This window comes from Artemia franciscana, chromosome 13 (genome assembly GCF_032884065.1).
Source record: "Artemia franciscana chromosome 13, ASM3288406v1, whole genome shotgun sequence".
NCBI lineage: Eukaryota > Metazoa > Arthropoda > Branchiopoda > Anostraca > Artemiidae > Artemia > Artemia franciscana.
Window position 1 is genome coordinate 771,977 of NC_088875.1, and position 15,347 is coordinate 787,323.

Below are 15,347 nucleotides of genomic sequence, written 5' to 3' on the forward strand. Positions count from 1 at the left end.
CAGAATTTTCTAAAATTACTATAAGAAAAAAACAATGAAAAAATAAACATGGAAAAGTTTGTTCAGTTGAAAGTAAAGAGTAGCATTGAAACTTAAAACGAACAGAGATTATTACGCATATGAGGGGTTCTAAAAATACTTTAGCATAAAGAGTGAGGTATGTAGGAGGAGATAAATACCTCGCTCTTTATGCTATAGTATTTTTAGTAATTTCAACTATTTATTCTACGGCCTTTCTGATTCAGGGGTCATTCTTAAAGAATTGGGACAAAACTTACGATTCAGTGTAAAGAACGAGGTATTAACGAGGGTACAAACCCCTCATATACATAATAAAAATTAAAGAATATAAAAGTTTGTTCTTAACGTTAATTAAGTTAATTCTTAAGTTACGTATATTTTTTACTAATAAAAAATTCGTTAAAAATTAAAATTTATAGTTGCCTTTTTATGTAACCGAAAAAAATTGCATGGCAACTAGGCCTCCTTTCCCATCCCTTATTTCTCAAAATCGTCTGATCAAAACTAAGAGAAAGCCATTTAGCCAAAAAAGGAATTAATATGCCAATTTCATTTAATTTTAATAATTTATGTGTGGAGAGCCAAAATCGAACATGCATTAATTCAAAAACGTTCAGAAATTACATAAAAAAGCTAGTTTTTTTAACTGAAAGTAAGGAGCGACATTAAAACTTAAAACGAACAGATATTACTCCGTATATGAAATGGGCTGTCGCCTCCACAATTCCTCGCTCTTTACGCTAAAGTTTGACTCTTTGCCATAATTCTGCTTTTTAAAACAATTAAAAGCTTTAGCGTAAAGAGCGAGGGATTGCGGAGGGGACAACCCATTTCATATACGGAGTAATTTCTGTTCGTTTTAAGTTTTAATGTCGCTCCTTACTTTCAGTTTAAAAAAAAACTAGTTTTTTTTATGTAATTATGAACTAAAGACATACATGGGATAGCGTACTGTCCGCCGTATACATATATGACGTATCTTTTATCTTCGAGGTCGTACAGTCAAAGAAGAAAAATCCTGAAAAACGATTTGTCAATGGCTAGTAGGAAAAAAGGAAAAAAATGGCATAAATAATCACCTGTGTACAACAAGGCGTCCTTAGCGCTGAGAAAGAAGAAAACAACAAACAGAACAACTTAAAAAAGAAAAGGAAATATCTAAAATCAAAAAAGAATAAAAAGGAACGACCTAACCAATGCATACAATTGCTACTCCATGATCAAACTACGGGAAAGTTGCTTCTTTGTGGTCATTTACAGTGTCTCATTATATTGTAATATTTTCTACTTTCGTGATTTGGTCTTGCAGTGGCAATTCTATATATGGTACTGCTACTTTTTATTCTCTCCCTTTCATTCGTTTATTTTATTCTTCTTTGATTTTTCATGATAAGCCAATCCGGTTTATGACCTTTTATTCCACAAGGTCGCATTGGTGACATATTCCTAAACCATATGTTAGGCTGTAAGGTACACAGAAAGGCCACAGGGTGACTTTTCTGGACCTACCCCTTTTTTACTTCCCTCTCTACCGTCTTTACTCCCAAATCCACAAGCATACCCATTTCTCAATGCTTCCGTTGTAAATCAGTAGTGTCCCGCCCCTTGGCGTACACGAAAGGGGATGTAAAACTCGTTAGAGTGTTGACAATAATAGTCCTTCAGGAACTTGTAATACAAGAATTCGGAATTTTATCTTGTAAAAATAATAGACTAGAAGAATGTTGAAACTTAATACCCAGGTAGAATAGTAGCTACCAAGGTCAGAAATTTGTAAATTACGTTAGATTATCGAATTGATTCTACTTGATATCTAATATGTCCTGTGGTCGGTTCAAACCAATAAAAATAATATATGCAAACTAGGATCTTGTTCAATTTAGTGATCGTGCGATGAATAGAGACAGAATTCTTTTGAGTATCTTCTAATCTCCCCACTGATGTCGGAAATAAAAAAAAATGAAATAAAACTGTGTTTGGGTAATCTTTTACCAGCTCACATTTAAATCCTGGTCATTGGCAAAATCTATGATAGCTCCCTGTCTTCCTGACTTTCATCCCGTCCTACACCAGTGACACAATGTCCACATAGTCGGTGTTCATGAAGTGTTTCGATTCCTTTGTTTTTTAACTATACTTTTGTGAACATTTCTCATTCAATGGGAATGGGGTTCTACGGCGCTTTCTAACGTAGCAGTGTTTTAACGCCACCGCAGTTTTCCGCCATCATATGTTTTCCGCCACCTTTTAATTCAGGCAGGTCAGAATAGACATAGATATAGACATAGACATAGACCAACCTAACCTGTCTATTCTGACCCAATCAATCCTCTTGCTGATGTAAGATTTCATGGGTGACGGAAAACATACGGTGGTGGAGAACCGCGATGGTGTTAAAACACCCACACCCTTTCCAGGGCTACAACGAGAGAAAGGTTGAGAGGGCTAGGACACTTTCCTTGGATGAAGGATGACAGATTGCCAAAGATTGTTCTCTACGGCCAACCATCTAAGGTCAAACGAAATGCAGGTCCTCCCCGAATGGGAACGGTAGAAGTCGTAAGAAAAGATTCAAAGGAAATTGGGATATCTTGGGAGGGTGTAAAGAGGGAATATTTTAATAGATTGTGGTGAAGAATGAGCGTGTAGAGCTGTATTGGTCCCAGACTGCTTGGTCCTACAGTGAGGTGTTAGTAGAAAGAACAGTAGTTGTTGAAGTAGTAGTAGTTCCAATTCACGCTTAAGACCTTTTGCGTTTTTTGGGTGTTCATGTTTGTTTGTTTCTTGTAGGCTACTTTTGATGCAATCAGCTGCAATAACATCTTGATTCTTATTATCAAACAGTTCGCGGTAACGAACTGTAGTAAGGAGCGACCCGGCTCAATAGTAACCAAAACTCTAAAAAACGGAATTTGATACCAATAGTTACATCAAAAGAATCACATTTTAATGCTGATTTTAAATATATAAGTTTCATCAAGTTTAGTCTTACCCATCAAAAGTTACGAGCCTGAGAAAATCTGCCCTATTTTAGAAAATAGGGTGAAACACCCCCTAAAAGTCATAGAATCTTAATGAAAATCACACCATCAGATTCAGCGTATCAGAGAAACCCTATTGTACAAGTTCCAAGATCCTATCTACAAAAATGTGGAATTTTGTATTTTTTGTTTTTGTTTTTTTCCCCAGGGGTGATCGTATCGACCCAGAGGTCCTAGAATTTTGCGAGAGGGCTCATTCTAACGGAAATGAAAAGTTCTAGTGCCCTTTTTAAGTGAACAAGAAAATCGGAGGGCACCTAGGCCCCCTCCCACGCTCATTTTTTTCCCAAAGTAGTCGGATCAAAATTCGGAGATAGCCATTTTATTCAACATAGTTGAAAAACTTTATAACTATGTCTTTGGGGACGACTTACTCCCCCACAGTCCCCGTGGGAGGGGCTGCAAGTTGCAAATTTTGACCAGTGTTTGCATATATTAATGGTTATTGGGAAATGTAGAGACGTTTTCAGGGGGATTTTTGGGTTGGGAGGGGGGTTGAGAAGAGGGGGCTACGTGGAAGAAATTTCCATGGAGGAATTTTTCATGGGGGAAGATTTCCATAAAGGGGGCGCAGCATTTTCTAGCATTATTAAAAAAAACAATGAGAAAATGAATATGACAAAGTTTTTTTCAACTGGAAGTAAGGAGTAGCATTAAATCTTAAAACGAACAGAAAATATTACGCATATAAGCGGTTCACCTCTTCCTAATACCTCACTCTTTACGCTAAAGGATTTTAGTAATTTCAACTATTTATTCTACGGCCTTTGTGATTCAGGGGACAAAATTTAAGCTTTAATGCAAAGAGTTATTAACGAGGTATTGACGAGTGGGCGAACCTTCTCATATACGTAATAAAAACATACGAACATAGAAGTTTGTTACGTAAGCTAATTTGTAAGTTACGTATACCTTTTACTAATGAAAACGTTCGTAAAAACTAAAAGTTCTGGTTGCCTTTTTAAGTACCCAAAAAATTGGAGAGCAACTGGGCCTCCTTCCCCTCCTTTTTTTGCAAAATCATTCGATCAAAACTATGGGAAAGCCATTTAGCCAAATAAATAAATATGCAAATTTCGCTTTAATTATTCATCTGCGGAGAGCCGAAATCAAAACATGGATTAACTAAAAAACGTTCAGAAATTAAGTTTTTTAACTGAAAGTAAGGAGTGACATTAAAACTTAAAACGAACAGAAATTACCCCGTATATGAAAGGGGCTGCTCCTTCTTCAACTGCTCTTTCTGCTCTTTACGCTAAAGTTTTTACTGTTTTAAAAAGTAGAATTGTGGCAAAGAGTCAAACTTTAGCGTAAAGAGCAGGGCGTTGAAGAAGGAGGAGCCCCTTTCATATACGGAGTAATTTCTGTTCGTTTTAAGTTTTAATGTCGCTCCTTACTTTCAGTTAAAAAACTTGTTTTTTATTTAATTAAAAGCAACGTATAAAAAAAGCAACCGTATAAAAAGCAACGTATCGACCCGTATCGACCCGTATAAAAAGCAACGAGACAATCTCCTCCTCAGAAACGTTCTCTTTTTTTCGTTTTTTTTTTTTTTTTGGTTTCACCTGCTCCATTTTTGATGTAAGCTTCAAATTCAGAACCTAAACTAAAGGGCTGGCCTGACTTAGGGTTTTCAACCTGAAAATAAAGGCGTATAATAAGCCAGCTTTCGAAAAATTCTATGTTAAGGCTCATTTTAGAAGTTTTTTAGGCTTACTTTTACATTTAAATATTTTCCAGTATGTTGCATATTTACAGTAAAAATTTTGTTGAGTTACTTACTACCTCGCTGAATGTCCTATTATTTACTTTTACTAAATAAACAATACATAAAATTTTGATTTTGATTAATGTAATTTTGCTGTAGTTCGTGAAGATGAGGGGATTCAAAACCTCCTGTTTAGAGTTTTGGACCATGAAAAAATCGATTGGCTATCGATGGTATTTGACCATCTTTGGGCCAACATTGGAATTTTGTGGCACAAAATGGCACGAGACGCCACTTTGCTGTAACACGATCTCTTCTGTTACTTAAAAAGGGTACTCGTTAGCTTGTGGCGATTTCTTCAAAAATAAATATCAACCACTGAAATGTATTGATGGAGGACTGCTCCACTTTCAAAAATCGTGTATAACAGGTGGCAGTTTACCATGTATAACGTGAAGTTTTCCATGTATGGCACATAGAGACGTAGGGGGACAAATAGCACTCCCAAGATCTATTCCAAGGGATGAAGAACTGGTGGTCCCTCAAAACTAATTGCAAGAATTTTTGTTTTCAGGTACTCCATGAAATTCCGTTCTTTTAAATATGATGTTTTGATAACCGACGGCCTGAAACATTATTCAATACTTTATATACGCAGGCATTAGCGAGTTTTTCTTTTCCACGGTCGAGCTTTATTAGTATACTAAAGATGACTAATTAAGCTAGTTGTTGACATTGCAATTTCAGGAATCAAACAGTTCGTGGTAACGAACTGTAAGTAAGGAGCGACGCGGCTCAATAGTAACAGAAACTAAAAAATTTTTTTTGTACTTTTATGCTGATTTTAAATATATAAGCTTCATCAAATTTAGTCTTACCTATCAAAAACTACGAGCCTGAGAAAATTTGCCTTATTTTCGAAAAAAGGGGGATATACCCCCTAAAAGTCATAAAACGTTAATGAAAACCACACCATCAGTTTCAGCGTATTAGAAAACTTTATTTGGAGGGTTCAAGCTTCTATCTAAAAAAGGTGAAATTTTGTATTTTTTTGCATGGAGAAAGATGTTTTTTTCCCGAGGGGTAATCATATCGACCCAGTAGTCCTAGAACGTCGCGAGAGGGTTCATTCAAACGGAAATTAAAAGTTCTAGTGCACTTTTCAAGTGATCAAAAATATTGGAGGGCAATTAGGCCACCTCCCACGCTCATTTTGTTCCCAAAGTCACCGGATCAAAATTTTGAGGTAGCCATTTTGTTCCGCATAGTCGAAAAATGTAATAACTATGTCTTTGAGGATGACTTAATCCCCCACAGTCCCTGGGGGAAGGGCTGAAGGTCATGAACTTTGCCCATTGTTCACATATAGTATTGGTTATTGGGGAGTATACAGACGTTTTCAGGGGAATTTTTCTAGTGGGGGTCGGGGGTGGGGTTACGGGAGAGAATCTTTCCATAGAGGAATTTTTCACGGGGGAAGAGAATTTCCATGAAGGGGGTGCTGGATTTCCCAGTATTATTTAAAAAAAAAAACAATTAGAAATTACAAAAACTAGTTTTTTAACTGAAAGTAAGGAGCAACATTGAAACTTAAAACGAACAGAAATTGTTGCGTATATGAGGGAGTTCGTCCCCTCCTCAATACCTCGCTCTTTACGCTAAAGTATTTTTAGTAATTTCAAAACAGCTATATTTTCTAATTTAATGGCCTTTGTGATTTAGGGGTCATTCTTAAAGAACTGGAACAAAATTTTAACTTCAGTGTAAAGAGCGAGGTATTGACGAGGGGGCGAACCCCCTCATATACGTAATATAAATATGTGAATATGGAAGTTCGTTTTGTAAGCTACTCATATTTATTACTAATTAAAACGTTCGTAAATACAATTAAAAGTTCTAATGGCCTTTTTAAGTATCCAAAAAAATTGGATGGCGGCTAGGCCCCTTCCCCCGCCCCTTTTTTCTGAAAATCGCCCGGTCAAAATTTTGAGAAAACAATTTAGCCAAAAAAAGAGTAAAATTAATGGGCAAATTTTGTGTTAATTGTTCGTGTACGGTGATAAATTAAACGAACAGACGAACAGAAATTATTCCGTGTATGAAAGGGGCTGTCCCCTCCTCAACGCCCCACTCTTTACGCTAAAGTTTGACTTTTTCTCACAACTCTACTTTTTAAAACAATATGAAACTTTAGCGTAAAGAGCGTGGTGTTGAGGAGAGGACCGCGCCCTTCATATAAGGAATAATTTTTGTTTGTTTTAAGTTTTAATGTTGCTCCTTACTTTCGGTTAAAAAAGCTGGAACATGATTCAATACTCCTTTATATCCGCAGGCAACATCGATTTTTCTTTTCAACGGTTGAATATAGTTAGTTGACTAGAGATGACTAGTCAAACTAGTTGTTGACATTGCAATTTCAGGAATTTCTTAATATATTCCTTATTAATTACACGAGGCTTGTTATCGATTCACGCAATTTTAGGTCACGCAACTTTTTTTTTTGTCCTGATTTGTACCTTATTTTAAGGTTAATGGTTGAGGTCTTGTCAATTGAATTGTCAATAAGAAAATATGTTGCTGCAAAAAAGAGATTGTCAAGGATTTCTTGTGAGGTGACAAAAGGGGAGTTTTAAGGGGTAGTGGAAGAGGTTAAGGGAACTAAAGTGGTTTTAATAGACTTTCTATTGGTTTGTTATCGCATGGGATTAAAAGCGTTACAAAATATTAGGTTCAAGAACTTGTTTTTGAGAGGAAGAGATTAACAAGGAAATAGAGCCGTATAGGAAACTTAAAGAGTAATCCATTTCTTGCTCAACAGGGAACACTTTCAGTAAAGAACTGAATATTTTTATTTTTGTTTTACTCCCCTAAGACCGTTTTAGTTGGTGGTATTTCTAACAGTTCGTCGTAACTAACTCTAAGTAAGGAGTGACACGGCTCAATAGTAATCAAAACTCTAAAAACAAAATCGAAAAAACGAAAAAAAGGAGAGAAACACCCCCTAAAAAGTCGAAGATTCTTAATGAAAACCCCAGTGTTGGAAAATGAGGTAATTACTTGGACTAGTGGCAAATCATCATCTGTGATGGAGCCGTCAAGCCTGTAAAAAAAAATCAGGTTCAGCGTATTAGGGAACCCTACTTTAGAGTTTTCAAGCTCCTACATTCAAAAATGTGGAACTTAGTATTTTTTGCCAGAAGAAAAATCACGGATGCGTGTTTATTTATTTTTTTCTGAGTAGTCTTATCGACCAAATAGTCCTAGAATATCGGGAGAGGGCTCATTCAAACGGAAATTAAAAATTCTATTGCCCTTTTTAATTGACCAAAAAGATTGGAGGGCAACTACAGTAAACAGCACTTCCTAATAATTAATGTGTTTATGAAAGCCTTTTTAAAAATTTAATTTGAGACTGTGAACTGTTTTTTTCTGTCTTAATTCGAGGAGGTTAACTATTTGTTAACTAGTTAACTAGTCATATTTGAGGGGAGGGGGTAAAAGTAAGATTAGCATTTCTTGAGTTTTTACCTTACGGGACACATAGGGAGGGGGGGTCTAAATTTTTGTAATATTGTCATTTACTTGGAGGGGGAATCTGAGCTTAATCTTGGTGGGAAGTGAGGAATTATTTGGAAATAGCAATTATTTGAGGAAGTAGTAATTATTTGGGAAATTAGTACTTGATCTGAACTTGATCAACATTGGACAATGTGAAGTTAGAAAACGATTCTTACTACATAATATGCAAAGTAATTGCACCTAAAACACAAGGCAAGCAGACCCGCTATACTTCACTCCCACCCTTCCCCTAATTTGCAAATATATGGCCCAAATTCTAGAGTATTATATTTTTATCATACTTAGGTATATTTCATTGGGATTGAGCGTCGAGAAACATAGCATAAGAATACTGGGTAGGGGGTATATCATACCAGTACCGACAATTCCTATTTATTTCCTGTCGTACCTTTTTTTCCAGGTTGATGTTCCGTTATTTTCTGTGCCTAACTTAGATCAGGATCAGTTACCTTAGTTTATTATTACAACTGAACCGTTTCATCGACCGTTGTGGACTATGTTTAACTGTTTGCGTGACAAAATATCGTAACTATATTAAGGCGATATGGACAAATAGTAAAATCACATTTCCAAGTTGTGCACACTATAATTATCACAGTTTACTTTGAGGCGGGATGTACTAAACAATGTCTTGCGAAAGTCGTATAATTATGTTCTATTTCCTTAGTGCAGGGGGTATTTAGTAAATATAGAATGTAATTAGGGTATATACTTTTTTAATCTGTTGATTATCCGAGGCACAATATGGATTTTGTGGTTGTATTGGGTTGCAGACAAATGCAGTTGCAATAACGCCCAGTTAAGCAGACCGGATTGCTTTATTTTTCCTGTTTCCAGGAAACGTATTTTTTTTCCTAGACGAACGGTAGAAAGTAGGCTACTATTAAAAGCAGACCATTAACGGTATTGGTGGAAAAAAGGGTTATAAATTTTAGCGCAAGTTCAAACCACGATGTGTATTGGATTTGAACCCCTCTCCCTGTGTCAAAAGTTGTATAAAAATACGCACATTTCGGTTATTTAACTGAAAAAGACATAACATTTTTTTTTTTTTTGGTAGTTTATTCTCCCCGTCTGAAGACTTGCCTCGAAGGTACATCCCAGACATGCTTCTGATTTAATAGTTTTAAAGTTCTTTTGGTTTGTTGTCTAATTTATCATTTAACTCACGCAGTGTTTGTGCATAGCCTACTAATTAGTCCCTTTTTTGATCATCAGACTGCTAACGCGTTTCTTCCCTGCTGACTTTCTTTGGCTCATTTATGAACCACTGCGCTAGTCCTCTAGTTTTTTGGCTTTTATCTAGGCCATACTTAGCAAGGCCTTTGGGCCCATATCCCATCCCTCTGAAATAAGAACTATTTTCGACTTTGCCGTAGTTTCCTATTTTGCTCATTTCGTTTCCCATATTTTTTAGCTATTTTAATTATGTTCTCCAAAATAAACATCTTTGTTATTGCCTGCCATCACATGACCTGCGTTTCATCCCTGGTGGCGTTTATATTATATATATATATATATATATATATATATATATATATATATATATATATATATATATATATATATATATATATATATATATATATATATATATATATATATATATATATATATTATATATATATATATATATATATTATATTATATATATTATATATATTTTGCTTCTCTGCGAACCACTGCGCTAGCACTCTAGTATTTTAGCTTTTATCTAGCGCTTACTTGGCAGGGCCTTTGGACGCCATATCTTCTCCTTGTGAAATCAGAATATTTGAATGATTTTTCCGCAATTTCTTAAATTGCCCATATCATTCCCCATTTTTGCGTTATTTTAATTATGTTCCCCTCTCCAAAATAAAGTCCTTTATCATTGCCTGCTCTCATTTAATCATATATCTGAGAACTGATGAGTTTGGCAAGAACCTCACACGTATCACCTTTTATTGGTGGAAGGGCATACTCTTCTGCAAGATTCAAAATAAAAAAAAATCAAATAGAGCAAACATGGAGCTAAGCTCACCTCGAAGGATATCTATTACCAACATAAATTTTAAAATTCGCCAAGACACTATAAAGAAAAAAAAAATTAAAACATGACAACTCAGATCTGGCGAGAAGCAGGGTAAGAAATAAGGCCATCCCGACGTGGCAAATCCACAATACACTTCTTCCTGATATTAAACAATTAAGATGACCGTGTCAGCAATATTAAATCATATGTTCTGTTAGTTTTTTCTTAAAATAGGTTGGTTAGGCTACTCAGATTTTTAAATTTATTATTGAATTTATGCCCATATGCTACAAAAGGAATTTAAAATCTCACTGAAAATCTGCCTCTCTCACAATTCACAGATGAGAGTCTAATGCTCCAAAACACGTGAATCACAAAAATAATTCGCTGGAAACTGAATATCATAATGCCAAAATGATAACTGCAAGTCTTTAATTTGACTAAGGCTATTAAGAAATAAAAAGATAGCTTCTGTTTATGGAATACTTTGAAGTCATGTAGGGCCTCATTGGCTTCCAACATTATAGCTGATATTCAATGGAACTGCAGTGAGGAGCGACCCGGCTCAATAGTAACCGAAACTCGAAAAAAAGTTTCATCAAGTTTAATCTTACCCATCAAAAGTCACGAGCCTGAGAAAATTTGCCTTATTTTAGAAAATAAGGGGAAACACCCCCTAAAAGCATTACAATCTTAACGAAAATCATACTGTCAGATTTAGCGTATCAGAGAACCCTATTGTAGAAGTTTCAAGCTCCTATCTACAAAAATGTGGAATTTCGAATTTTTTGCCAGAAGACAGATCACGGATGCGTGTTTATTTGTTATAAAAAAAGACGAAGATCCTCTTGAACAGTGATTCCCAACGTGGGGTGTAGACCCCACCGGGAGGCATGGCAATATTTTGGTGGGTCATGGGCAGGAGGTACATACTTTAGAGCCTCGCGTCTATACTTAGAGCCTTAATTTTGAAAAAAAAAATTCACGTGAATGCCGCCGTATTCAAATGCATTTAAAAAGTAAGAAAATAATACATGATAGTATTGCAGTGACCTTATACATAGTATGAAAAATTCCTAGAGGACGCCCCCCCCCAAAAAAAATATCATGTTAATGGTCTTTTAAGCTTCCATCAGGTGAATACATCTAAAATTTTGAATAACAAAATTTTAATATTACGGGGGGCATCAGGGTTTTAGGGATGCCTAGGTGGTGCTTGGCCCGGAATCAGTTGGGAACCACAGCTTTTGAGCCATTGCTGGCGCCTAGGAGTCAAAATTGACGTTTAAGTCGCAGGGTTACAGGGACAAATAGCAAGCCAGTTGCCCATATTATATTATACAAATATATTTGTAGTTTATTTTTCATTTCTCGTTGTTGTATATCTGACTACAAAACTTAACAAATAAGGAATTTTTTTGATTCATCAAAAACTAAATTTACAGTTTTGGGACAAAAAAAAAAACTGTACCTTTGAGTTAAGAGCATTTTACCTCCAAGCACTAGTAGAAGCATCTAAAAGGTGATTTAGGTGTTGTGGTTTCCTTTTTCACTAAAACTCCGTCTTATAAAAGATATTTAATTTCTAGGGATATCGACTACACTCGTGGGATCTATCAGGCAATTGGATACAAAGAATTTCATGATTGGCTAAATCTAGCAGAAGATGAGAGGGAAACTCAAAAAGGTGAAGAATTACTAAGGAAGGGTGTGGAACAGTTGAATTTGGTATCTTTAAGATATACGAAAAAACAAATAAAATGGATTCGTAAACGTTTTCTTCAAGAACCCACAAGAGAGGTTGGTTTTACAATTTTTTATTCAACTCCTTTGCCAACATTTAGTAGTGAGTCGTTGACTTACTTAGTCAAACTAATGGATAAAATCTGTTGTTTGCATAGCCTTAAAAAAAGAGTTTGGACTTGGCTTTCTAAAAACAATTACAAATAAAATTAAAACCCCGAGCCTTTTTTTTTGGCGGATAATTTTTTTTTTAATCCAAACCCGTAGTGTAAATTCTTTGCGGTTTTTTTTTATTATTTTTGTTGAAGAGTTATTCGGTTTGGCAACTGAGTTTCTCACTAAAGATAATGGAATAGGTTGTGTTAAGAGTCTAAACGAGAAATTCAATTATTCAGCTAGGCTGGCAGTTGTAAGTAGTAGCATATCTACAGTGACTGTAAATCCGGCATTAATGTAATTTTTTACCCCCTCCCCCTTACCTTTCCAAATGGGTGATCTATGTACGGACATTAATCCTTATAAAGGGTATTAAAATAAACATGTAAATTTTCTGTTAAACTTTTGACTTTACAGCTTTTATATCGACTGATAAATTAGATTAAGAAAGTAAGAGACTGAGAGGGTGCGAGTGATACTAAAATTTTTATTAGTACTTTAATACACACTCGAGAACTTGTATCGCGAACATGAGACAATACCCGGTTTTCACGGTGTTTATACCAGACAATTAGCTTCGGCTCGGAGGGAAACTACATTACAGCTATATTTTAATTAAATATTTAGTTGGTATTTTCGTTAGGTTAGGTTACAAATTTAATATAATGCGCTCTGGGCGGCCCCCTTCCATAATTCATTATTGTGGTTTTCATAGATTTCTTGCTGAAGTATTGTACTTTAATCATATTTGTTTTATTTCATTAGTATGCACCGAACTTCACTTCTCGAATATGTATTATATAACAAATAAGTACCTTTGTATTTCTCGTTTATACATAACAGGAAAATTTTAGTGACTAAAAACCCCAATGAGTGAAATTTGTAATTTAGTAAATTTTTTAGGACAGACAAGTAAATCTTTCATATTTTATTCTGCTGATTTCCCTGCGTATGACAGTGTGGAAGCAGAAAAATCTGCGACAGGTTGCAAACTGAATATTTCATGCTTATGGGCTTAATTGGACTTATTAATAAATTTATAGACTTATTGAATATATCTTTCCCTAAACCTAATGTCAAGACCGTGGCTATGTCCATCTCAAACAACCAGTTGCCATAGTTACATTGTGTACAGTGACTTCCACACCTGGGAACGGCCGCAACCGAGTCCGTTGATCAAACAGTTCGTGGTAACGAACTGTAGTAAGGAGCGACCCGGTCCAATAGTAACCAAAACTGTAAAAACGGAATTTTGATACCAATAGTTACATCAAAAGAATCGAATTTTAATGCTGATTTTCATTATATAAGTTTTAAAGTTTTAGTCTTACCCATCAAAAGTTGTGAGTCTGAGAAAATTTGCCTTATTTTAGAAAACAGGGGGAAACACTCCCTAAAAGCCATAGAATCTTAAGGGGACTTTTTCGCGTTGGGTGCGGGGAGTGGGTTACGTGGGAGGTTCTTTCCATGTAGGAATTTATCTTGAGGGAAAATAATTTCCACGAAGGGGGCGCAGGATTTTCTAGCATTATTTAAAAAAAAAACAAGAGCTAAGAGCTCATATGGCACTTGTGACGAGGCAAGAAGAGCTAAGAACCAAGAGATCATATGGTATGAGCTCTTACAAAATTCTAAGAACCAATAGATTAATTTAAAAGGGAAATCAGAGGCTTAACGCCGGTCGGGATTTAAAATGAGAGCTCTGATTCTCGATGTCCTTCTAAATATCAAAATTCATTAAGATCCGATCACCCACTCGTAAGTTATAAATACCTCATTTTTTCTAATTTTTCCTCTCCCTTTAGCCCCCCAGATGGTCGAATCTGGGAAAACGACTTTATCAAGTCAATTTGTGCAGCTCCCTGACACGCCTTCCAATTTTCATCGTCTTAGCACGTCCAGAAGCACCAAACTCGCCAAAGCACTGAGCCCCTCCTCCCAACTTCCCCAAAAAGAGCGAATCCAGTACGGATACGGCAATCACGTATCCATGACATTTGCTTATTCTATCTACCAAGCTTCGTCCCGATTCCTCCACTCTAAGCGATTTCCAAGATTTCCGATTTCCCCCTCCAACTCCCCCCAGTGTCAACAGATCTGGTCGGGATTTCAAATAAGAGCTCTGAGACATGAATTCCTTCTAAATATCAATTTTCATTAAGATCCGGTCACCCGTTCTGAAGTTAAAAAACCTAAATTTTTCTAATTCTTCCAAATTAACACCCCCAGTTCCTCCAAAGAGAAAGGATCCGTTCCAATTATGTCAATCACATATCTAGAATTTATGCTTATTCTTCCCATCAAGTTTCATCCTGATCTCCCACTCTAAGCGTTTTCCAAGATTTATGTTTTCTTCCTCCAGCCCCCTATGTCCCCGGATCCAATTCGAGTCGAAAATGAAGCATCTGAGACATAAGACTCTTCTATATATCAAGTTTCATTAAGATCCGATCACCTATTCGTAAGATAAAAATACCCCAATTTTCACGTTTTCTAAGAATTCCGATTTCCCCCTCCAACTCCCCCCAATGTCTCAGGATCTGGTCGGAATTTAAAATAAGAGCTTTAAAGCACAAGATCCTTCTAAATATCAAATTTCATTAAGATCTGGTCACCCGTTCGTAAGCTATAAATACCTCATTTTTTCCGAATTACCCCCCCCCCCCCTAACTCCACCAAAGAGTGCGGATCCGGTCCGGTTATGTCAGTCACGTATCTTAGACTTGTTATTATGGCACTTGGTATTAACCAAGTGACATATAGCAATCGCAAATTCTGTCGGTCTGTCGGTCCCGGTTTTGCTACTTTAGGCACTTCCAGGTAAGCTAGGACGATGAAATTTGGCAGGTGTATCAGGGACGGGACCAGATTTAATTAGAAATAGTCGTTTTCTCGATTTGACCATCTGGGGGGAAGTGGGGGGTTCGTTAATTCGGAAAAAATAGAAAAATTGACGTATTTTTAACTTACGAACGGTTGATCAGATCTCAATGAAATTTGATGTTTGGAAGGATATCGTGTCTCGGAGCTGTTATTTTAAATCCTGACCGGATCTGGTGATATTAGGAGGGGAGTTGGGAGGGTC

General features: G+C 36.1%; 1 protein-coding gene across 1 annotated transcript in view; it reads left to right on the top strand.

The window, feature by feature from the left end:
* LOC136034358 (tRNA dimethylallyltransferase-like) overlaps window positions 1-15,347 on the top strand; it is a 172,372-nt gene that overhangs the window by 119,808 nt on the left and 37,217 nt on the right. Inside the window, exon 7 of the mRNA XM_065715492.1 lies at window positions 11,953-12,163. Coding sequence (XP_065571564.1) covers window positions 11,953-12,163 — 211 coding nt within the window. The remainder of the gene's footprint in view (window positions 1-11,952; window positions 12,164-15,347) is intronic.